Source organism: Onychostoma macrolepis, chromosome 01, assembly GCF_012432095.1.
Source record: "Onychostoma macrolepis isolate SWU-2019 chromosome 01, ASM1243209v1, whole genome shotgun sequence".
Lineage (NCBI taxonomy): Eukaryota > Metazoa > Chordata > Actinopteri > Cypriniformes > Cyprinidae > Onychostoma > Onychostoma macrolepis.
In genome coordinates this window covers 38,318,896-38,344,215 of record NC_081155.1, presented here as the reverse complement: position 1 = coordinate 38,344,215, position 25,320 = coordinate 38,318,896, and the positions used below count along the sequence as shown (strand labels likewise).

At 35.0% G+C, this 25,320-nt stretch overlaps 3 protein-coding genes across 3 annotated transcripts; 1 reads left to right on the top strand and 2 right to left on the bottom strand.

Annotated features, from left to right (window-relative positions):
* Positions 1-68: 68 nt before the first annotated feature.
* On the bottom strand, positions 69-3,278 carry LOC131548568 (OX-2 membrane glycoprotein-like). The gene is made up of 5 exons (XM_058789963.1): positions 3,034-3,278; positions 2,600-2,938; positions 1,492-1,791; positions 1,122-1,229; positions 69-982 (listed from the first exon to the last, which is right to left on the bottom strand). Exons 1-5 carry the CDS (start codon positions 3,074-3,076, stop codon positions 918-920), a joined length of 855 nt encoding a protein of 284 aa, XP_058645946.1. The 5' UTR covers positions 3,077-3,278; the 3' UTR covers positions 69-917.
* A 4,900-nt stretch (positions 3,279-8,178) lies between these two features.
* Positions 8,179-11,380, bottom strand: LOC131546822 (OX-2 membrane glycoprotein-like). The gene is made up of 5 exons (XM_058786831.1): positions 10,807-11,380; positions 10,354-10,695; positions 9,259-9,558; positions 8,965-9,063; positions 8,179-8,860 (listed from the first exon to the last, which is right to left on the bottom strand). The coding sequence occupies exons 1-5, from the start codon at positions 10,928-10,930 to the stop codon at positions 8,829-8,831; spliced, it is 897 nt and encodes a 298-aa protein (XP_058642814.1). The 5' UTR covers positions 10,931-11,380; the 3' UTR covers positions 8,179-8,828.
* A 3,655-nt stretch (positions 11,381-15,035) lies between these two features.
* Positions 15,036-20,900, top strand: mpc2a (mitochondrial pyruvate carrier 2a). Its single transcript, XM_058786842.1, has 5 exons — positions 15,036-15,414; positions 16,257-16,297; positions 17,070-17,154; positions 17,612-17,723; positions 19,732-20,900. Exons 1-5 carry the CDS (start codon positions 15,267-15,269, stop codon positions 19,778-19,780), a joined length of 435 nt encoding a protein of 144 aa, XP_058642825.1. The 5' UTR covers positions 15,036-15,266; the 3' UTR covers positions 19,781-20,900.
* Positions 20,901-25,320: the final 4,420 nt, after the last annotated feature.

Sequence of the window (25,320 nt, the reverse complement as noted above, 5' to 3'; positions counted from 1 at the left end):
GTTTAAACATTTGGTAGAAGTACAGTGTAATAAAATGTTAGTAAGTAAACCAGTCATTGAATTCAACAGTTCACAATTTAATTCAGTGCAATCACATATTTTAGGTTATACACATACTATAACATACACATATACATCACACAGAAATATTTTCAACAACATAAATGTTTGTTTATACTTTTATGATTTACTTTACAGTACTTTTTTGCTAGCAAGATACACTTGTACCTCTATTAAGATTGTTGCAGTCAACAACAAATAATAGTACAAATACTAACAATAGCAGTAGTCTCTCTGTGCAGCCTTTAGAGTTTCATGCAGGAAACCATAAAACAGCTTCTGTGACCAATAATGACATAACTTTCACTTTGTTTCAGACTGCTGAAAACTAGGTTTTTCACCCTTTAGCTTATCTGTTTGTATTGGGTAATAATGCTTTTCTCTTCCCCAAATCACTGTCATTGCTCAAAACAGTACTGTACCGCTGAAGTGTGACATCAAGGATTGTGGGAAAATATCAAGGCTGGTGTAGAGCCTGCGTTTATGAATTTATAAATTACTTTCACAGACTCAACTCCACAAGTAGACACAATTTTAAATTATTTAGTGCATGCCAGTACATTCAAATGAGTCAAAGTGCAAATACATGAGGCTAAAAATCTAAACTTACAGAATAAATATCATCTGTCTATGATATAATAATTCTCTGTGATCAAAATACTCCACCATAGTGGAAATAATATTATGTATTTTAACTGTACTAATGCAATGGAATACTACACAGTAAACATAAATAAATTAAATAAATACTACACAAGAAATTCATGATTTCTTCATGGAATGCACAGTTTACAACCCAAAAGTTCATATTAACAAACATCATGAGCAAAAATCCATACTATGAGGTAGCAGCAGAGTTAACATTCCTCGTTTGTGGCATTAAGGGGTTCCTCATAAGTAGATTTTATCCCAAAAATAGCTCCTTGGGGGAAAAAAGATAAGCAAAATGAAATAATGTATTAAATAAGTTTGCTATTGAGATCTGTTCTTAAAAGATGACAGTATGTTGCAGTTGTATTAGCCTATTTCATCTAGTCGTATAGATGGATTTTGCTGCTTACTCTTTAGTCTGGTGTGATGACAGATGGCAATAATGACAAGAACCACAACAGTAATGATAATGAGGACTGAAATTGTAACGATGTAACTTCTTGGTGTAACGTTGTTCACTGTAAGACAAAAAAAAATGTATTCAATATTGAGAAAAAGTATTGCAGTCAAAATGTCATCATAATGAATGTATCTTAATTGGTTTTGCAGTGTTGTCAAGCAAATCTAAAAATGTGCTTCATGTTGTAACATCTAAATGAACTGGTTTTATTCAAATCAAAAATATGTAGCATAACTGAATCAACATGACTACATTAGGCAGAAAGTTACTGTATAGAATAGTTATTCTATTCTAACCGATATCCATGTTGAACCTCTTACCTTTATAATCTTCATCAGACACATAGATTTGGTCGCTCTTCTCTATGCCGCCACTCTGAGCCACACATTCCACGTACTTCCCATGAAACTGTGACAGTGGAAGCGTGAGGTTGCTCGTAATGGTGGTTGAACTGTCTTTGTTGAGAGTCGTGAAATTACTTGACCAAAAGTTGTTCAACTCTTTCCCTGCAGATTTCCAGAGGATAGTTGGAGCCGGTTTACCAGTGACTGAACATGAGACTACAACATTTGGATCAGAACTGGGTGCAGGATTCACTAAAGCTGTTATTTCTGATATACCTGCAAAAATACAAGCAACATAATGACTTAATTATGTACAATCTTTTTTTTTTAATACCACACACAAAAACAATGGATAATTGGCTGCATGTACTCCTTTCATTTTTCTGGAACTGGAAACTGAGTGAAAGTTTCAGTTGCATCTTGAACACATTGTTTGGTCATGCACTGAGATGCCATTATTAAGATTGCTGATTCACACCATCCCTTACCAGTTTGGGCATATCTGCATTATCTTGGATGAGATTATTTGTTTTTTACTTAGACAACATATACTGTACACTTTACTGACAAATTAGGGGAGAGTGGTTGTCACTTTTTAGTCCAGTGAATATTTCTCAGGGTAGTTTTGCTTTTGAAAGTACATTTCTTTGTAGACACATAACTTAAAAAGCTTGACTAAAAAACATCTATTGAACATTTTCACTGTTATTTCTCTGAAAAAAGATGCAGCTCATTTCACTCACATCAACCTTGTGTTCCCAATGGTATAGAATATTGTCAAAATACATGGGGTAAGTTGTCACAATGGGAACTTGCCATTAAATAGCTCTATCAAAATAACCATGAAATAACTCCTAAATCCATTTTAAATCAGTTTTAAAATGTATATGAATATCAAACGACTCTTTTGGCAAATTGTATAGAATTAAGATATTTTTATGTGACAGCCTGACCCAAACTGACATGCCCTGAAAACATGATTCAATGTTTTGATTAAAATTTTTAGCTGATCCTCCTGTTTTTGACTCGAAATCTGAGAGAAAAGCTTTGTGGCTTTCATGGTTGTAGCAAGTATTTCACCTACCTTTAACAGTGAGGCACAAGGTTTGTCGTTTAGGTTGGAATGGATACACTTTGAAGGAACAAATGTAGCAAGCCTCGTCTTCAAATGTTGTGTTTTTGATCTCAATGGACGTTGAATTAACTGACGCTGCTGTGAAAGTGACTTTTCCGACGTATTGATCATCCACGTGCTCCTTGAAGAGGTCGCTGAATGTAGCCAGAGTTTGTACCGGTTCCGTATCACGCACCCGCTGCCAGGTGACTTGTTTGACACCGGACGCCTCTGACCATGCACAAGAGAATGAAGCATCCTGTCCGAAGTAAACAGCTGTGTCTCCTTGAGCTACAATATCTGAAAAAGCTGCGAAAAGAAAAGTTACTAGGTTACAAACTTTATACAGTTTTGTCTCGAAAAGAAATGTAATGTATTGAGTGAAAAATAAAATAATGTCCAACCTCTGTTTACGAGGCTTAAAATTAAGATCAGTAGACACAACATGTCGAATGGTTGGTATGGTCTGTTTTTAAGCAGACACAGCTCGCTTATATAGACTGGTGAAGCGGCCACGCTGATAGTGAAAGTATGAAATTCCCACACGCTATTACCGGCTGTGAGCGTTTGGCTGCTGGTTTAAAGGACATTTTGAGGGTTTCCCGGGGGTTGTGTCTTCTCGTTATATTCAATCACGAGTTATGTGACCTTTTTGTGTCCGGAAGTAGTAAACTAAGCATAGGGTACACTAAACATTCAAATTAACTTATACTTAATGACTTATAAGACATTTCTGAAATATGAATGCAATATAGACCGATGTATAAGAGTTCATTCATTTATGTAGCTAAATTAATCATTTGCCAACTTTAGCATCTGAAGTAGCCTACTTATTGGAGTTTCCTGTTATTATATAAACAAATGATTGTATATTTTATGGCTCGTAAAATGACTCAACACTTTTGGGAATGAATCATGATGTTAAACGGGAACAGTAGTATTTCCCAGAAACTGAAAGAAATGCTGAAATGGCTTTTGTTTTTGCTGTCTCATTTAATGTATTTTGGTATATCGTAGGGGTGTGCGATATGACGATTTTTGATCGTGGACGATAAAAATGTCTCCACGATCTGGTTTTGAAGAAATATCGTAGTATCGCGCTACAGCCAGGCCCGGATTAACACAGTGTAGTGCCCTAGGGTGAGCACATTTGAAGTGCCCCCCCCCTCCCTCCCTCAAAAATTCAGGAGCACCTTCTGATCAATAACAAAATTAGCTTTCCCATTAGAAGGTGATATTTGACTCCTTAAAGTGATTTACAGGGCATTTTCTTTTTTTTTTGTGCAATGCAATTTTTTTCTCTAATTTTATTAAAAGTATGTCATTATGTCAAATTCAAAAGTCCATATTTATAAGCTTTTCCAAAATGTCTAATAAAAAAAAAAATAGAATAAGAACAGGTAGAATAATAAGAATAAGTTACCAATCAAAATAAATCAATATTAACAAAATCAGTTTCCACTACAAAGGTGGCACAGAACACAAAAGTGGCATGAAGGTAAATTTACAGACATTTACAAAGGCTCAGAGGTGGGATGGATGTTTTAAATTCATAACAATGTTGTGAGATTAATGTTTTAAATATAAAATTTTGAATATAGAACTATTGTTTGATCGAAATGATTTAAGTAACTATGACACTTTAAAAAATAAAACTGCCAGCAGGTGGCAGCAAGTCACTGATTTTTATCACTGAATCATTCATTTAACTGATTTGTTTGAACGGCTGATTCATTCAGGAACGAAGCAAGTGACTCCCTGCGTCCCAATGTGCATACTATCCACCCTATCTGCCCTAAATAGTATTGAAAATGACTACTATCACATAGAATTTAGGATGGATAGTATGCACATTGGGACGCAGGCACTGTCTTTATGAATGGATAATTGAATCACTGACTCTAGATTCATTTAAAAACGCAGGTTCATTCATAAACGAAACAACGCTGTATTTGAATGGAGATGCGCAGCGGCTCAGCTGTGACTGTTTGAACTATTTTCCTTTACGAAATAGAGCAAAATCGGGAAATATTGTTAAATTCATACAATGTACATCACTTTATATAACTTATTTTTGATATCACATTTGCAAACTCCCCTATAATCTTTAAAAGCTGTCACAGTTCATCGCAATCTCACAAAGCTCCATAATAATCAATGAAGCGCTCTACACTGCACAACGAATCTCTTATTTACACCCTGTCTACACTTTGTTTGTTATAACGAGAGGATTTGTGAGCTTGCATAACTCAGCAATGAACAAAAGTATTTTGAGCAGTGAGTGGATTCTGATTAACATTGCATTCAAGAAATTAATGTCTGCGACACATTACTCACGCTGCGCGAACACGCAAGTAGAAACCTTTGAAGCTCCCTGAGCGAGCGCAAACACAAATGCTGATCGGGTATGTTTTGATAGTTGCACGCAGTACTTTTCAGTCGCATTGTAGAGGCCTGGCTATGTGCCCTGATATTTTCTCATTTTTTAATTTACATTTAGCCCAACTGCTACGCTGATGCTGCCTATCCATTATGAATTGAATATTATAAATTGGCGGGCTCGACTCTGACTGGGGGAGGGCGCAATTACACTGTGGCCTGACCCAATCGCAGTTCTATATGCATGCATATATTTTATATTCTGTCTGTATACATTGGATCATTAACTGTTTATTTTCTATGCATCTGCAACTCTTCCAGCAAAATAATATATACAAAACATTAAAAATATTTTAAAGGTCTAGTTATTTTCTTAATCACTTGGTGCCCCCTTACTGGCTGGTGCCCCAGGGCACTCGCCCAATCCCGTCTATGGATAACCCGGCCCTGGCTACAGCGCACATTCTATCAGCTGCAGTTCTTATTCCTCCGTCTCAATATACTGTACATTATTCGGATCTGCTTTAAAGCCTTGCCGGTTAAATGTTTTATTCACGCGTTGGTCTGACGTGCGCTTTTGTTTATGTCTAAAATGAGTAAGTAAACAGCTGAGAGAAAACGGATGCGTACATGTCTTAAAGGAGCAGTACTGAACATGCTGCCGACTGCCATTAAAGGGATAATTCACCTTAAAATTTAATTTCTGTCATTATTTACTAACTCGCATGTTGTCCCAAACCTGTATTAATTTTTTCTCTTGTGCTGAACACAAAAGAAGATATTTTGAAGAATGTGGGTAACCAAATAGTATCTGGTCCACATTGACTTTTGATAGAAGGAAAAAAAAATACTATGGAATAAGTCACTGGGGACCAGCAACTGTTTGGTTTTCCATGTTCCTCAAAATAGCATTTATGTTCAGCAGAAGAAACTCATTCAGGTTTAAAGAAACTTTTGAGTGAGTAAATGATGGTATAAATATAAAACTCTTTATTTTAGGGTTAATTATTCCTTCAATGTTAATAAAACACCAAAACACAAAGAGAAAAATCACTCACAACGTTAATACAGTTGATTTAATAGGAATAAATCTATATAGTGTTTTATTTTTATATTTGTTGATTCAATTTCTCGAATGCTCCTGCTAAATACACCTATTGTACCTGAAAATAAAACACTGTTTTATTTGTATAGTATGTGTATTTGTAATGTGTATCTTTGTTCTCATTTTTTAATAACAAAGATAAAATAATGACAAAGATTTTTATCTTCGCCCACTTTGGCCTAAATATCCGCCATTCTTTTTTAAAATTTTTGTTACCTTGAAAGGTTTTGTCTTTATAATAGGGAAATTAGTTTGGCTGTAATGCTCAGACAACTTGCAAAATAGTAAAACCAACATGACAAAGAATCGTGATAAAATCGTAAATCGTGATTTTTCTTAAAAATGTCGTGATATTATATTTTTGCCATATCGCCCACCCCTAGTATGTCGTGTGCATTCATGTCAGGGTATTCAGATTCAGCATTCCACACCACTTTACGATATGATTTTGGAGAGTCTGACATTCTTCATAATATTGTGTTTATAGAAAATTATACACAAATATAAAGTGTCTGAAATAGCCTACTAGTAATCTCTCCACTTTGATTATTTAACTGTTAATTATGAATGAAATATTTAATCGTTAAGCCAAAAAAAAAAACTATATATATCAGGAAGAAAAAATATTTATTTTTGCTAACATAATTTAAAACTAGGTAGTTGGTTGTATTTATCAGTGGTTTATTCAAAATCCACTAGAAGGCTAATGAACTTGAACAAAACAACTACTTTTGTGGGCTGCCTATATATTTATTGAGTTTGATTAGCATTTATATGTACTTAACATGCCAAATTGTTAATGGACAAATTTGTTTATTAAATTTGCATCCAGTGGACCAATGCCTTGTGAAACATGCAAGTGCTGAAGGAAGTGCTGGGTGTTCTGCACTTCCAGTAAAGTAATATTTACTCACCCTCAGGCCATCCAAGATGTAAAGTTTGTTTCTTCACTGGAACAGATTTGGAGCAATTTAACATTATATCACTTACTCACCAACGGATCCTCATATTTTAGCTGGAAGTGAAGTTTTACAGTTAAAAGTGTCTTAATGATGAACTTGCTTCTTATAAACATGCAGCCTTTTCATTTCACAAGATGTTTACTGACGGACTGGAATCTTGTGGATTACTTGAGGATTATTGTGATGTTTTTATCGGCTGTTTGGACTCTCATTCTGACGGCACCCATTCACTGCAGAGGATCCATTGGTGAGCAAGTGATGTAATGCTAAATTCATCCAAATCTGTTCTGATGAAGAAACTAACTCATCTACTTCTTGGATTGCCTGAGAGTGAGTACATTTTCACTAAAGTTTCATTTCTGGGTGAAATATTCCTTTAATGTGCCCGGTTTTAATGTGAATAAGGCAAGTATAATGTTTGTTACACAAAGTTAGATATGGATTAAGAAAAAGCTTAAAATTAATATTAAAAGCTCTATTATTTTTCCATTCTATCTGTTTTTCTTTTTATTTATTATATAATTAAAAAAAAACCTTGCTAAGTGTTCTACATTAAGCTAACTGAGACTTGTTATAGTACTTGCGTATCATTGCTCTTTTGTTGATTTTGATTGCTTCCATTGTCCTCATTTGTAAGTCGCTTTGGTTAAAAGCGTCTGCTAAATGACTAAATATAAATATATAAAGAAAAAATAAGCACTATGTTTTTGGTGACTTTTTTTTTTTTTTTTCATTTTACATTTCAGGGGGTAGTGGTTACTTTAGGTATTTTCCTTGCAGAATTTAAATCAATACCTAATTCCAGTGCGACTCACTGGAATGACTGTCACTGGATATGACCTAACATACTACTGTACATGTGTCACTGTCACATGAGAAAATGTCCTGTATTAATCAGAAGGTCTGTCCTTCTCATTTGTATAGTGTACTTTTAGTGCTAGAGCATGCCCAAAACATAGAAGAATGGCTTGTGAATATGCAAAGGATACAAAGGAATTTGAACAGGAATGCTTTCTCTAACAGTGATGAAAGCATTATTCTAATGCTTTTTGTGGTGGGTTAGTCTTCAGTGATTGATGATTCAGGAATGTACTTTTGGGTCCAACAAGAATATTTTATTATAGAACTTTGAGCATTATGGACAGATGACCTGCAGCTTTGCTGAACAGCATGTCAGTTTGTTGTAAATTAGTGGAAAGACGTTTTCATGTCTGGCTCAAAGAGTTTCAGTAATGGATATGGACACCTAGGGACTATACATAGTATAGATAAGAAGAATATATATTCAACATATATGAAATTGTTGAAAACCACACAAAATGCATTTATACAAAAGGTTTTGCATACACATACACACACACACACAACAACAACAATAAATGCACAAAAAACAAACAAATCTATTCTATTCAATATACAAGTTCTGAATTGGTAAATAAATACAAAATGATTTACTGCTTAAAATTAAATTGAGCATATTACTCTAAGACAGACAGCTGTAACAGAATTATTTAAAATCTCACAACAGTAAATAATACTGAATGTCAAGGTTGAAAGAACTTAAAGTGCAGACTCAGGATGTAGAAACTGTGGAGAAATGCAGAGGTTCTCAGGTGAACAGATATTATTTATACTATTATTTAAAAATTAGCTTATTCACAAATGTAAACATGAAGTGACTTTTATAGTAGCTGACAAAAGTAGCATCAGAAAGATTCATAAATACTGAATAAAGTGACAGTTGCACAGTAGTTCAAGCCATATACGCAGATTTGTGATGTTTATCTGAAAAAAATAATAAATAAATAATGACTATACACAATAATGATGTTCTTTGCATGACAATAAATACGGTGCTGATAGCTAGAGTGTAACATTTTTCTGCTTACCATTTAACTTAGTGTGAAGATAGATGACGAAAATGACAATACTGATGATAATCAAGACCAGCATCGGAATTATATAATTTCTTACTGTGACTTTATTCTCTGTGAAACAAAAAACAAACAAACAAAAAAAAATTGAGTGTAAATATTTTTATTTAAAAATATGCACATACATAATTTTTTAGCTTAATTCTGAAATTAACAATATTGCCACTGTTTGATTATTTGATGTAGTTTTAAATCTTCTAAGTCACTACCACTCAAATGACTTATGTTTCACAAGTCAAATCAAGTTACCTTTATAATCTTCATCAAACACATAGATTTGGTCGCTCTTCTCTATGCCGCCACTCTGAGCCACACATTCCACGTACTTCCCATGAAACTGTGACAGTGGAAGCGTGAGGTTGCTCGTAATGGTGGTTGAACTGTCTTTGTTGAGAGTCGTGAAATTACTTGACCAAAAGTTGTTCAACTCTTTCCCTGCAGATTTCCAGAGGATAGTTGGAGCCGGTTTACCAGTGGCTGAACATGAGACTACAACATTTGGATCAGAACTGGGTGCAGGATTCACTAAAGCTGTTATTTCTGATATACCTGCAAAAATACCAGCAATATAATGACTTAATTATGTACAATTTTTTAATACCACACCCTAAAAAGTGATAACTGGCTGCATGTACTCCTTTCATTTTTATAGAACTAGAAACTGAGTGAAAGTTTCAGTTGCATTTTGTACACAGTGTTTGGTCATGCACTGAGATGTGATTATTATTCATAAACCGATTTCTGAGTATATCTTCTAATTCACACCATGCCTTACCAGTTTGGGCATATCTGCATTATTTTGGATGAGATTGCTTGTTTTTTACTTGGACAACATGTACTGTATACTTTACTGACGAATTAGGGGAGACTGGAGCTAGTTGTCACTTTTTAGTTCAGATAATATTTCTCAGGGTTGGTTTACTTTTTTACTTAAAGTCTTGACTAAAAACAGCTATTAAATATTTTCACTGTTATTGCCCTATAGTTCATTTAACTCTTATCAACCTTCTGTTCCCAATAGTGTGGAATATTGTCAAAGTATATGGGGTAAGTTGTCACACTGGGAAGCTGCCATTAATTGCTTTTCAGACATTTCAAAACTGCTAAACATCAATGAAACATGTAATCATTCATAAATAAATTTTAAAACAGTTTTAAAATATAACATATATAAATATAAAACCACTGTTTTGGCAAAAGGAAATTGTATAAAATTTCAAACTGACATGCCCTAGTCTTGAAAACAGTGTTAAAATCTTCCATTGTTAGCCGATCTTTGTGTTTTTGACTCAAAATCTATATTAAAAGCTTTGTGGCTTTCATGTTTGCAGGTATTTAGCCTACCTTTAACAGTGAGGCACAAGGTTTGTCGTTTAGGTTGGAATGGATACACTTTGAAGGAACAAATGTAGCAAGCCTCGTCTTCAAATGTTGTGTTTTTGATCTCAATGGACGTTGAATTAACTGACGCTGCTGTGAAAGTGACTTTTCCGACGTATTGATCATCCACATGCTCCTTGAAGAGGTCACTGAATGTAGCCAGAGTTTGTACCGGTTCCGTATCACGCACCCGCTGCCAGGTGACTTGTTTGACACCGGACGCCTCTGACCATGCACAAGAGAATGAAGCATCCTGTCCGAAGTAAACAGCTGTGTCTCCTTGAGCTACAATATCTGAAAGATAAGCTGTGGAAAAAAAATGTTGTTATAAACCTCCCGCCATATCCATCCAGTTTAGAAACATCCAGCCAGAGCAGTGTCAGATTTAGCCATATGAGTAAGGAGTCAATTACCGACCTCCTCTGAGGAAACTTAAAATGATCAGAAGACGAAGCATGATTGTCTGGCTTCTATCTATGAGTAGATATATATATAGCTTATCTAGGGAATTTCCACTAGAAGAGCAAGGGGAATTTGACATTGTAATAAAAAATACTGTTTATCTGAACCAATGCCTGCTTGCTTTATTTATTTATACATACATATGTATATGTATGTATACATACATATCCATATACATATATATATATTCATTAGGCTTTTTGAATTCAAAGATTTAGTTCCTTCCAGCAAAGCTGCAGTGGCCATAAAAAAGTATTTGGGCTTTTACAATATTGGGCTTATTGTTGCACAGAAAACCGGCACCTCATGATATATATATATTTTTTTTTGGAGTGATCAGGTTTGTTATTGCAAACAAAACTTTGCCATATACAATAATATTTTTGTGTAAACTGTTTTAAATATTGTTTTAATGTACACCCCCAATAAATGAATAGTTAGTTGGTTCAGTGCCTCCACCAAGACACACTTCCAGCTAATGCACTCATATATTTGCTGTGTTGTTACATTCTTTATCTTTATAGTTTGTGATAGTCTATCTATCTATTCAGATACCTTGTAAATGCTTTCATATCAGGGATTTCTAACAGGGTTATCCCGGACTTTCCACTGAAAAAAAAAACACATACGCGACTTGTTACTAAAACACTTCCGCTTTTATTCATGCACGTCATGTCATGTTATGATGGCAGATAATATCCATAATACACTGTATATTTCCTCTATTGTGTAAAAGCGACTGAGTCATCTGTTAACAATGTAAATTAACCTCTGAAGACTCGAATGACGAGCTTCCCGAGGTTTCACTATAAATCCGGTGAAAAGGCGGTGACTATTCCTGCGAAATTCAAGCATGAAGACCGACGCCGTACTGTCATTGTGTTTTCTTATGAAGAAGATAAGAATAACGCAGAAGACAAACGCACTCATCATGCGTTTCACAAGAACACATGACAAGAGATAAATTACACAGCCTACTGTAAACTCCGTGATTTCACCCGTTTCCCCAGCACATGATCAAATCAGACTCTCGATTTAGTCCTGTCAAAATAAAAGCCGCTTTTTTTAAATTTATGAGTAAACAGGCTTGCTCTGAAAAAAACTTAATATGGATATACCTTTATTTTTCTGTTCAAACTTTTGATGCTTATAATGCATATTGATTTAACCGTAATGAAATTGATAATGAATACTGATTCACTGAGACTATAACATTCTAAAGTGTACCAACATTCCCAGGGAAAACCTGGGAATAAAACTAATTTATTTTATTTTTTTCAGCTCATTTTTTAATTTTGGAGAATTCTAATTGTTCTATTAAATCTTTTTATAACTTCCCAGATACCAATTTGAACTTCCTCGTTCTTAATTTTTGTATTCACTTTAAGGGTTAAAGTTAAGATTTTATGATCAAGATTCAGGAATGATTACCATTCAAATGTGGCTTGTTTTCCCCAAACAGAAACCATTGCATAACAAGTTACTGTTACGGCTACTGCAGTGACATGTTTATTTACTGGTATCAAAAGGGAACTTCTCTCAAGGAATGAAAAAAATAAAAAATACCAATGTATTACACCCAAACAACAAACAACCACATATCACGTGCAATTCATAAATATGTGGACTGTTAATTTTTCAGTCACAGAAGAGTATTGATTTGTTTTTCATAAGGCAATATCCAAAATATCATCTTATCATTGTTTCATTTACCCATATAGCACAGGACAACGTTAGGAAGACAGGTCTCTGTTCTTATTCACCATAGTAACCACATAGAATAAATAAGTTTCACTTTATCTTGTGTAAATATAGCAGACATGTGAACATACAGCGAGCGCCACTGATTTCTAAAATGACTTTTGGCAAGGTAGTGTATTGTCTAATTAAGCAAAAGTTATGATTTCTTATGTGCCTAACATGTCATCAGTGTTGCCAACTAATTTTCAGGTAAAGTTGCTGAAGGCAGGTCGATTTGTTGCTAAAAGTTGCTAAATGAACTAACCATGACACAAAACTGTATCATTGCGTAGAATACACGTTGAAATTACTCAAATCTCAGCAAAGAATATAATTTGAAGTATGTTCATTTAGATTTGTTCGTAAAAATAAATATTTATCATTATTTGCAAAAGTAATATAAACACATTTTTATTTAGCCTACATTGAATTATTGAAAAGTTACACATTTTTGAACAATCACATTTGATGTACTTTCTAAATAACTAAAACTACACATAATTAACAATTAGAGTTTTAAGCAGTGTATTGGTAGTAAGTTAAATGATGCACTCTAAGGGAAGTCCATAAAAAAATATGGCACAGTGTATGTGTTAATATATGAAGAACTTTTCTGTGTTAATTTTTCACTAGTATTTTACCTATTTTAAATTACACATTCCATTTTTATAGATAGCTAGATGAGATAGATTGATTTTTGAGATAATATGATCAACAGTGTACCTAATTATGTATAATTAATGAATCTTTATTATTGAACAAGTGCAACTTGATTCACATATGACGTGTGTACTGCTAGGCATCTCTCTCCAATTCTCTACCAGCTGATGTGCTGCTGATGTGTACCTAGCTGTTCAATAATGTCTTCTTTTTGTGTGGAAAAATGCATGCCTTTTTAATAATTTGAGTCACTTTCCAAAAGTTGCTCAAATTTGCCAAATACATTTTTAAAATAGCTAAATGTGTTGCTATGTGCTTTTTGGATAAGCAATTGCTGGGGTAGCTTGAAAAGTTGCTAAATCTAGCAACAAAATTGAAAGGTTGGCATAAATCGGTGCATTTCTATTACTTTGACCGTTCTCTGTAGCAGTGTTGCCAAATAAGTTTCAGAGAAAGTTGCTAAAGGAAGGTCAATTTGTTGCTAAAAGTTGCTAAATTATGTTGTAATGTCATTGCGCAATGACGTCTATGCGTAATCATGGCGCAAAATTGTGTCATAACGTCAAATCTAAGCAAAAATATGTTAATTTAGATTTGTTTGTAAAATAATATGCATAATATAATATTAAAATATAAATAACTGTATTTTAAAATACATTTAATTATTGAACACTTACAGATTTTTGAATGATTACAATTTAAGTTTTTTTTTAATTTAATTTAATTTTTTTTATATCTAGTAAACTAGTAATACCAACAACAGCAGTGTATTAGTAGTTAGTATGCTACACTCCAAGAAAATTCTGTAAAAAATAGGGCACAATCTACTATGTTAATATGAAAGAATTTTCCGTATTGGTTTTTTTACCTGCATTTTAAATTACGCATTGTGTTTTCGGGTTACAGGTTTACAATGGATAATGGAAAATTACTGGTAGCCTATCTTTTCCATTTTTCTTACAGCGTACTAACAAAGTGTATCATAAATGAACAATTATTCAGTTATTATTATTATTAAAATGAAGAATTGCAAATAGCTGCTAACTCAATTCACGTGATGTGTGTACTGCTAGGCATCTTTGGTTTTATTTTTGTGTAATTTGGATGGAAAATGTGTGTCTTTTTATTGTCTGAGTCACTTATCAAAAGTTGCTAAAAGTTGCCAAATAAATTTTTAAAATTGCTAAATTTGTTGCTAGGTGCTTTTGGAAGAAAAGTTGCTAGGGTAGTCTGAAAAGTTGCTAAATTTAGCAACAAAATTGCTAAATTGGCAACACTGCGTAGATCCCACCCTCTCGCACGCCACGATTGGTCGATTATGTACAATGCTTGCACGCTATTGGTCAAACTACGTCTCAGTCATTTCCTTTCAGCAACTATGAAAACAATAGAAAAAAGACGACGTATTTTATTATCATTTTTAAAATTTCATTCAAATGGGCCAAAATTGTATTAGCAACTAATACGGTCAACTGAAGTAGTAACAATATTGCTCATTTAAAAAGAAAAGAGAGCGAGAGATTGCATGCCATTTCTTAATGAATTGTTTAAAGACTTTAACAAAAGATAAGCCGTTTCTTCAAATGTATTCTATCTTCACCCGGTTCGTTTTCACGTTGTCTGCAGTGACATCTGCTGGACGGAAGCCGTCAGTAGCCTACTTTATGATGATAGGCACCAGTGCATGAGCTTTAATATTACACCAGACATTACCTATTAATAGACCATGTGACCACATTTTCCTTGAAGAGATCCAACGAGCCCATTTTAGAATAAATGTAGGCTGAGAGATTGGTCTTTTATTTAATAATCCATTTATTCATTGGCTTCTCACAATAATTCTCAAGATCAGTCTCACGTGCATCTCCTTGTTTGTGTTTCCGTAAACTCGCTGGCAACCAAGACGTGTTTTCTGTGATGGTGACATTGTGATAGGTAGTCTCGGAGGGTGGAGAGAGAGAAGGTGCGCGCCGAATAACTTCCTATCGACCGCGTGCTTTTTGTCACTGCAGAGAATGAACATGAGCAGCGGCAGACTTTATTCACGACTGCAATCATGTCGTTTTTATTCCGGTGGTTTGAGAGCGACGTATCACCGTACCCTGGACAAGATCGAGTTAAAGCTGCCGCCTAAATTAAGACCTCTCTACAATCATCCTGCTGGTAAAGACATTACTCTGCATCTGTCTGAAGACATACACTAGCAGTCGGTCATTGTCAAATATTGCAATGATATTCTAATCTAATTTTGAAGCGTTTATATAATTAGGCCTACATGTGTGTTGCACCTGAATTCTCTCTTCTAGATTATCTCCACAATGTGATCCATGTTATTTTTCTCAGCCATATACTGAGAATACTCATTTGAGGCACAATTAAATGCAGTAGACATTAAATGCATTGTTTATTTTAAAGAATGAAAGCACAAACACACATTTACTAAAACAATTGAGTAAATCTGTAAACTACTTATATGAAGGTCATACATCCACTAAAATCACCATGGGACCATGCTGTTAGTGCTAAGCTCTAGCATTTTTTGTTTGCATATGCAGTTGGTTTGATATCTTTCAATGAATGCAGTTGAATTAAGATATTTTAAGTGTTTAGGTAAATATTTTTGGACAGTTTGAATGAGCTAGTCTTATGTGAAGTCTCACTGATGTAAGTCTTGTTTGAAGGTCTCCATCACTACTTAGACCTGATGGAGACATTGGTGCCTATACAGTATGTGCTGTTGAAGCTAAATTTTAATTTACTGTGTAAACATGTTGGACATTGCTTAGCCGACTCTAACACCTCCTGCTCTGACTAAAAGATTATTTCTTATCATATACGGCTGCATGACGTTTGAAGGTGGATCATATCTGCTCCCAAGCCTTTTTCCACTAGTGTATTCTCAATTTTTGTGGAATTCAGAGCATCAATTTAAAAAAAAAAAGTGCTTTACACTGTAGCACTTGCCATAATTTCTAACGTAATCTTTTTCTTTTTTTTCCCCTCAGGGCCAAAGACTGTTTTCTTCTGGGCACCTGTTTTTAAATGGGTAAGATGAGTTTGGTTTTTCTCACAGCTGAAATTGTCAAATATAAAAATACATCACATCATGTCTTATTTTTTGACATGGTAGCAGTTCTAAGGCTAGATTGTAGAACGTCCTGACCTTGGATGTTTGTGTTTGACTTAATTATAGAGAACGCAGTGAAAATGACTAGTTACAGTAAGGAATAGCTCATCATTTACTCGCCCTCCCATGCATTTAAAAACCCACTCTTTCTTCTGTTGAACATAAAATTTGCAGAATGTTGCTGCTTTTTCTATACAAGGACTATACCTGGCATAGGTTTAGCATACGTGACCACACCTGGCTTAGATTTTCAAGGCATTCAGTGATTGGCACCTTAAATTTTACTCTGTTTCTCACACAAAACAATCATATGGCTTCAGAACATTTGGAATATGGTGTTGAAGCCAAATGTACTACTTTTATGATGCCTTTTTTGTCCTCTTTTGAGCTTGACCGACATAATTTTATTATATGGAAGAGTGCAACTCAGACATTCTGCTAAGCTTCTCCTTTTGTGTTCTGTGGAAGACTGAAACTCATACAAGTTTGAAAAGGCATGATGGCGGTAATGATTTTTGGATGAACTATCCCTTTAAGCAAAACAAACATGGCATTATGCAAATTGGCAGCACACATTTTGCAATTTGAAATGTTGCAATGCTGTGATGAATGCAATCATATCATGGATTTACCTGCTGATCAAGGCCTTCGAGCAAGCTCACCCTTGTTTGCTCTTTCTTTCCTCTTGCAGGGTTTAGTTGTGGCTGGATTCTCTGATATGACCCGGCCACCAGAAAAGCTCAGTGTCTCTCAGTCCTGCGTCATTACAGCCACAGGTACTTGTTTTAATGTGCGACAGAGAGATGCTTGATGGAGTTTGTCAAGATTTATCTACATCAGTAGCTGTTGTCAGTGTCCTGTAGATGAGAATCTCATCTAAAGCCTCATCGTAACCTGAGACTAGTGTGGCTGAAAATAGAAGCTGAAATGAACCCAGGAAACTAAATATCTGAGCAGTGTATCCTATCTGACAGTCAAGAAAATATTCTCTCTTGATCTCATTTCTGAGACTGGTAGTCTTTTTTTATTAACATAACTGTTCTAAAATTTCTCATACTAGATTCAGCAATTCAGACATGGTCTTGGCCTAAGTTTTGACCTATATAAGTACCAACATACTAAGACTAAGGCCTTAATCCACTTTGCCTACAAAAATAGTTGATTCTGCAATGTGGTTTTTATATAAACACCGCATTGTTTAATGCAAATCTGTGTTTTTTTTTTTTTTTGCAGGATTAATTTGGTCAAGGTACTGCTTGGTGATCATCCCTAAGAACTGGGCTCTGTTTGCTGTGAACTTCTTTCTGGGCGTGTGTGGAAGCATCCAGCTCACGAGAATATGGAGGTTAGTCATTATGAGTTCTGTTCTAAGGTCAGCTTTGTTTACCACCATCAGTAAATACACAGAGGTGATGAGCTTAGTGGAGTAGGGTTAAGTTGAAATGACTTTCAATTTCAATGGTGTGGAGTTCAACAAGATACTTACAAAAAAACATGAAACTGTTAAAGCAGACAATATAGTCCTAAATTACACAACCGAAAACGCAACGCACATTACATGACCATTCATACAGGTACAACCATAGATTTGTAAAGATAGATCCCTATTATTTAGATGGCGGATGCGTCTGCGTGCTTGGAGCGGTCGAATGGGGGAATCTACCCATACGCATCTATGGGTACAATAATGCGCATGATGTTATTGTTTACACTGTCGTCAAGGATACGCAGAGACAATGTGGGCAGCCACGCCATCGTTTTCAAAACCTTTTGGTCCATTTACACTGAAACACAACCCCAGAGTTTTCAAACTAAAACGACCTCGAAAACGCCGGAGTAGTGTAAACGATAGGCGTAACCGTAGCAAAAGTTATGCATTTTAAAACAAAAACGCACTAGTGTAAATGGGGCCTTAGAAGTATTTAATTGGCAGAAAGTCTAGAACAGGGGTGTCAAACTCAGTTCCTGGAGGACCGAGGCCCTGCAGAGTTTAGATGCAACCCTAATTAAACACCTGATCCAGCTGCTCTAATCATTTAGGCTTATTTGAAAGCTACATGGTATGTGTGTTGGAGCAGGGTTGGAACTAAACTCTGCAGGGCTGCAGCTCTCCAGGAATTGAGTTTGACACCCCAGGTCTAGAATAATCTCATTTGGGGTGGCAGGATCAAAAAAGCTACTACAGTGACTACATCTTTTAATTAGACTTTTTAAAAATATATTTTTATAAAGTCATTTTAATTATTTACAATTGCTGACAGTTTGACTAGAGTTTTTTCTTTTTTTTTAATTAAACCTCAAATAACATCTTGTTACGTATTGTTTTCAGACTACAAAACCCCTTTTATCATACTGGCCTTAGGCCTACAGCATATTTACTACCAACATTTACTTTTGTTGGCAGACATGTATGTGTATCAAAAAGGTGTGTTTCAGTTCAGTCATTGTTTATTGGTTGATTCCATGTTATGAATTATGCATTTTGCAGTTGTTAAATATACTTTTTATATAAATATTTAAATTAATTCAAATTTAAATGAAATATTTAAAATAGTTTGTTTGTAGACTGATTTTTATTCATTTATTTTTGTTTTTAAATTTGTATTCACTATTTAAAATTTTGATCACTGATTCCTTAAATTTTTTAATTCTACTACGCGCACACATTATAAAAACACTGCAGTTCAACTTACATAAGATATTACAGCATTGTCCAGAGATGGGAACTCTGGCCCGTGAGATCCACTGTCCTTCAGCTCTGTCCCTAGTCTCAAACACCTGCCTGTAATTTTAATGTAGACACTGTAGACAAGTCTTTGGTGTTATTTTTTTTCAGTTGTGTTTGAATAGGGATGGAACTGAACTCTGTAGGACAGTGAATTTGAGAGTCAGTGTTGCTTATGCCTGGCATAGATATTTATGGTAAACGATGGTATATGAAATCAATTGATGTTTGAAACATATTCTGTTTATGTACATAAAAATTTTTAAAAAAATTGATATTGGTTATGTCTATATATATATATGGCCACGAGCATAAATACAGTTGAAGATTGTGAAGGTGCCCTGTAATTGTGTTACATGAGTTTTGAGAAAGGCTACGTGGCTCTTATACAGTATATCCACATCTAGTAAGTCCAGTGGAAGGTGAATTGGAGAGTTTAGCATAACAGTTAAAGAGAGCGAGAGAGAGAGACCGCTGCAGAATAAGCATGAATTTACTACAGCACATATATTCCCAGCAACCTATTGTGTTCCTTCAGCACCTGCATTGCTTTGGCTAAACAATTATGCATTTAAAAGGTTTGATGCACCTTGTAATTGTGTGTTTGTGTGTGTGTGTGTGTGTGTAGGTACAACCAACAACTCAAGCAGAAAGAAGAGGAAGTGCAGCAGTCTTGAAGTGCCACTTATTCTGACGAGTGGAGCGGTGAACTTTTGCTGTGTTACTGTAAAAGCAATGAATCTGCATTTTGCACACATCAGTCATGTTATATAGATCAAACAAATATGCTCTGTCTGTGTAAAATAGAGATTTGTTTTTAAGCACTTCATAATCATTTCATATTTTATCTTGTAAAATTGTGATATAATATTGATTGTAATTCACATGTTCTTGATTGTATATTGTAGTGTGTGTTGTCTGATCCATAGTTAATATTTCTATAATTATTCAGTTTTAAGGGGGTCATATCATAAGAATAATAATTAAAAAAAGTTACTGGAGTTGTGCCTACGTTGTGTTGCCTAGATTGTGTAATGTTTTATTTTGTGTGCCAAAACAGTCACTATTGAAACACCGTTGAAACAACTATTGAAAAAATAGTTTTTCAAGAACTAAAAAAATTCTAATCCATAGAATTAACTGTATATATTTTGTTATTGTGCCTTTAAGAAACTTTCTTTGGCTTCGCTCACTCACAGGCTGCGTTTCCTGTTGCTGTATCTAATATAGATTTTTACTTCCTACATGATGCATGTTTTGCGTCGCAATAAAATAATCTGTGTTAAAATGTGCCACAAAAATGACTAAGATCAAACTGAAATGTTATGGATATTGTTAAGGACTCAATGTTTTTCTATTACAAGTTTTTTTTTTCCTCAAAGGATTAAGGCATAATTTGATTCCTCATGATATGACCCCCTTAAAATCCAACATAAAACTAACAGTCATTTGATAAAACTAACATTCTATTGCACTGTATAGGCTAAATTGCTGTTGCATTTTTTGCATTAGAGACTGAGATCAGATGAACACATGTAGTGGGCAAAGGTTGAAACAACCTTGACACGCAGGAACAGATAGACTTTGCCCTTTATATGGACAGAGAAGACACACAATGATAGATAGAATGTTAATACTAATGTCAATGTACGCATTTATTAAATTAGTGTCAAAATAACATGGATTCCTAGGACAAAAGTCATTTCGTAATCTCACATCTTTGTATTTTGAGTCTGCAGTGCAGCTGCATCATCCTACGCTGGGCTTTAATAAAAACTTTAGGGTCATTAAGCAGCACACGCTTCCAGACTCTCTCTACTGCTGCTAAATCAGGAATCAAGGGTGTATGACAACCACATGCACTACTTTGTTCCCTTGTGCTAAATTAGACCTGTTAATCCCCTTTAAACCCGTTTTCAGTGAATCCTACATGCTGACTAAATCAAGCAGGCAAGGCATTGAATCATCCGTCTGTCTCAAATCTTAGATGTCACACTTCACCTCTGCAGCCCACACTCTCTTCAGATGTGAACAGCATAGAATAGGAATTCTGTGTTCTTGTGCTTGCTGCATGCATGGCAACAAATAGCTGTTTGAGTCATTTTATAAGATTTATGGGTAGCGGTTTACAAGAAGGTTTCATTTAGTTAAATTAGTCAAAATGAACTTACAATGAACAATACGTCTATAGCATATTATTTTTAGTTAAAGGAATAGTTCACCCAAAATTGACAAATTTCTGAAAAAATTGACTCATCCTTAGGTCATCCAAGATAGAGGAGTATGTTTCTTCAACGGAACAGATTTGGCATTTAGCATTACATCACTTGCTCACAAATGGATCCTCTGCAGTGAATGGGTGCCGTCAAAAGAGCTCATAAACGCATCACAATCATTTACATAGAGAACGTAGACCACTTTTTTTCAATTTTGCTTTAGAACTTTAATGGAAGACTGCTGCAATACAAACATTGTATACGCAAGTTGTTTGACAAAGACTGTTAAATGCAATTGATTTATAATGATGTGGTTCCATATGCTAAATAGATCTGCTTCAAAATTGTATTATCTCGAGTGTTGAAATGAGTTGTGTTGGTACATTTATTTATTTACTTCATTTATTTATTTTTAGCTGAGAACTGGATACAGAGAATGAAGGACTCGTGCTATGAGAAAAGAGTGGGTTTATGTATTTCGGACTTCGTACCCGTTCACCTGACTTAAATGACTCCACTGTACTGAAATAGTTGGCAGTTGTGAGTGCAAATAATAAAGTAAACATTAAGAGAGAGAAGTCTTGTGAAAGTCTCACTCTTACTTCCATGCTGTTAAAATGGGTCACATTTAATTAATAATTGCAAATGTAACTGTAAAGTTTATTATTATTTATTTTATTTTTTTTACTTTATGTAGTTATGCACTTGAAGGGTACACACAGACACGTGACCATGCGCAAAGTTTATTTAAATAGCATTGACAGTTTTCTTATAGAACATGCCAGAGCTATTGTTTACTACTTATTTTATTTAATACACTTGAAAATTCTATTTTTAATCAAGGCTTTTATCTTGTTTTTTTAGTAAAATATAGAATTCTTAAAACAAGGTACATTTAAAATTGCTTTAACCATTGCTTGCCTTTAACTTTTATGAAATTTAAATTGTATTCAAATGTACTGTTTGCAGTGTAAACGGCAATTTGTAGCTAATTTGAAGCAGACAGTAAAGTACAGGTATGATGCCATAAAAGTCATGTTTAGTTTTAAGAAAAATTAAATGTAAAGTCGGCAACACCAAAGCTCCAAAAGTATCAAAAATTTTAAATACATTTTTGATACTTTTGGAGCTTTGTGGTGTTGCCTACTTTACATTTAATTTTTCTACTTGTTTTTTAGTCGAGCACCCATTTGAGATTGATGTGTGTGCTTTCGTTTGCATTTTTATGTTTAGTTTTAAGAACATGTGGTTTTTGATCTAATATGTGTGCGCAACATGCTTGCTTTATAGAGCGCAATGGCAGGTGTCCAAAAGTTAAATTGTCATTCCCACAATCCCATTGTCATTGTGATGTCATCTTCATTTTTACAAAACATCACTTTTACTTGCTGAATTCCAGATGAAGAACTACACTACCCAGTGAAACAGGAATTGTGTCAGTGACCTTCCACTCCCACAATGCATTCTCAATGATATAATGGAGTTCCTACATTTTAATACAATATTTGAATAATATTATCAATGACTTCTAGTAATCATTTTATATTGTATGGCCATTTATGATTTACTTGTTAAAGTACAATTAAATGATCTCCATTTCAGGTTTTTGTTGCCTTGGTAACGTGACCAACCCATCATCTCCTGCTTTCAAGGTCAAGCCTTAAATTGCTGCAGTGGCAGTTCCAATTCATTTCAGTGGCATTTGACACTCTCTCTGTTCCATTCTCTTCTCTGTCTCCCTCTGTCCTTTTCCACACTGATGCATTAGAGATACAGAAATACAATTCTTTCTCAGTATATTTGAAATATATGTTGCTCTATGTAAAGTATTCTGTCATGTTAATATGCTGAAGTCACAGGTTGACTGGCTCCAAAAATAGCATGGCAATCTGCATGCAAAAGTGTGTGTGTGCCGCCACCGTAAGGTAAACCTGCTTATCCCACCTGGTTTCCCCATGCTTTTTTTCCATGTTGTAGCTAGGAGCCGTGCACGTGTTTGCACGTGTGAGTTTGGTGGGGGTGCGAGGGGGATGGTGCATGAGACAGGAAGAGCAATAGAGAGCGCTGTTCTCTAAAGGACGAATGCAGACACAGCAATTAATGCAGTGTGAAGGACACTAGAAAATGCAACTCGATCTCACAGCACTAAAGGCAGGAGACCACCTTATCCTGAGGAACCTGAGCTTATATATTCCGATTCAAAATGTAGACATATCTATAAAATAAGAACAAGTGTGAATGAGAAGTAACAGAAACAGGGAGCCATATGCTTGATATGAATAAATTAGCTTACCCTTGTCCATGTCACTGGGGACAAGAGCTTATGTGAACTTCATTAGTTTGGGATTATTTTATGACTCATGCAAATTTAACTTGACTGCAAAATCCCTTGATGATATCGCCTATTTGCTCTTTAGATCACATGAAATTGAAAAGTAATTTACTTAAACTTACAGTGTGCTGTTCCAAACCTTGCGTGAAACACAAAAGTAGAAATTTAGCACAATGTCCAAGCTGCTTTTTTTCTGTACAATGATGCTAAAAATATTATTTTTTCATTCAACAGCAGAAAAGGAGTCGTACAGGTTTGTAACAAAATGAGGATGAGTAAATTATGATTTTTAGGTGAACTGTCCCTTTAATATAGAAATAGCTGGAAGATATTGTCGTGCACAAGTTTATCTCAATGTCACTGTCAGAAACTAAAGTGTTCCTCTATTACATGAGTGCTTTGTGGTTTCAGGTGCCCACACAATTGTTCTGAAGAGGAAGAACTGGTCTGTTTTGTCATGGTGATTTAAAAGCTGTTGTAAACATGTTTTGACAAGCCATTGTTTAAATAAGTTCCAGAATGCACACTGTATCAGATGAAGACCTGCATTGAGAAAAAGCATGCATAGTAACGTTAAATGCTGAATATAAATTAGCAGTTTTTTTTTGTTTTTTTTTCATGTTTTTGTACGGAGCCCCGCACATAACATGCAAGAAAAAAACAATAAATCGTGCGCACGACTTACTAAAAAGTGCACACGATTGACTAATTTGTTCCCTCGATTTATACATCGTGTGCACAATTTATAAATCGAGGGAAGAAATAGTAAATTGTGCACACAATTTAGCCTACTATTTTTTTCCTGCATGTCATGTGCGGGGCTCCGTATTTTTGTGCACACTATGGCCTTACATGACCCTGCGCATAAATACACCACTGGAGGGCGCCATAAAGTTTTCCCCTGCAGGCTGAGGTGAATGGAAAGGGTGAGTTCCCGGATGTCTGAAATCTAGGTGAGCATTTTGGGTACACAGTTGATGTCAAATGATCTAAAGAAATTTAAGGTACATTTAATTATTACAATGCTTATTACACCATTAGAGATCGAGTCATTATAGTAGATAGAAAAAGTTTTAAATTTAAATAAATTGTAGGACTAAAAATTAATTTACTCTATTTAATGAACACAGGATATCGCAGGCAGCAAAGTACACATTCTGCCTCTGAACTACGAACAGTCAAATTCATCTTAGCATGCAATCACTAGTAGAACAGTAGTTCTGTCAGGACCACTATTGTCAAAGATGATTGACAATTAGCATACAGTTTAGATTGGTGGTATGGTTTTGTTCAGGCAAAAACTTCCTGCCCATCCACGCAGCCTAGCATGGATAAGAGCAGGGAAAGCAGTGATAACACCCTTAGGGTAAACAGAACAGAACCAAATGTAGCAGATATGATTAATGTTCTTAATGGCAATTTAATGGAACAACATAATTCAAGATATAGGGGTCTTATTCAATAAGGAATATCAAAAGGCCAAGTCTTGACAGTGGACGAAAGGAGGAGCTGGGGATGGAGGAGGGTAATTAGCTCCTGAGCAGAGCTGCTGAATAATCCTGAGTGGACCTTATGCTGTAATAGGCGTTGTATTCCTGTAGGTAGATGTGGATCAGCTGATGCAAGCTTGACTGACGTGACCTGTCAGAACTAATGCTACGCTTGATTT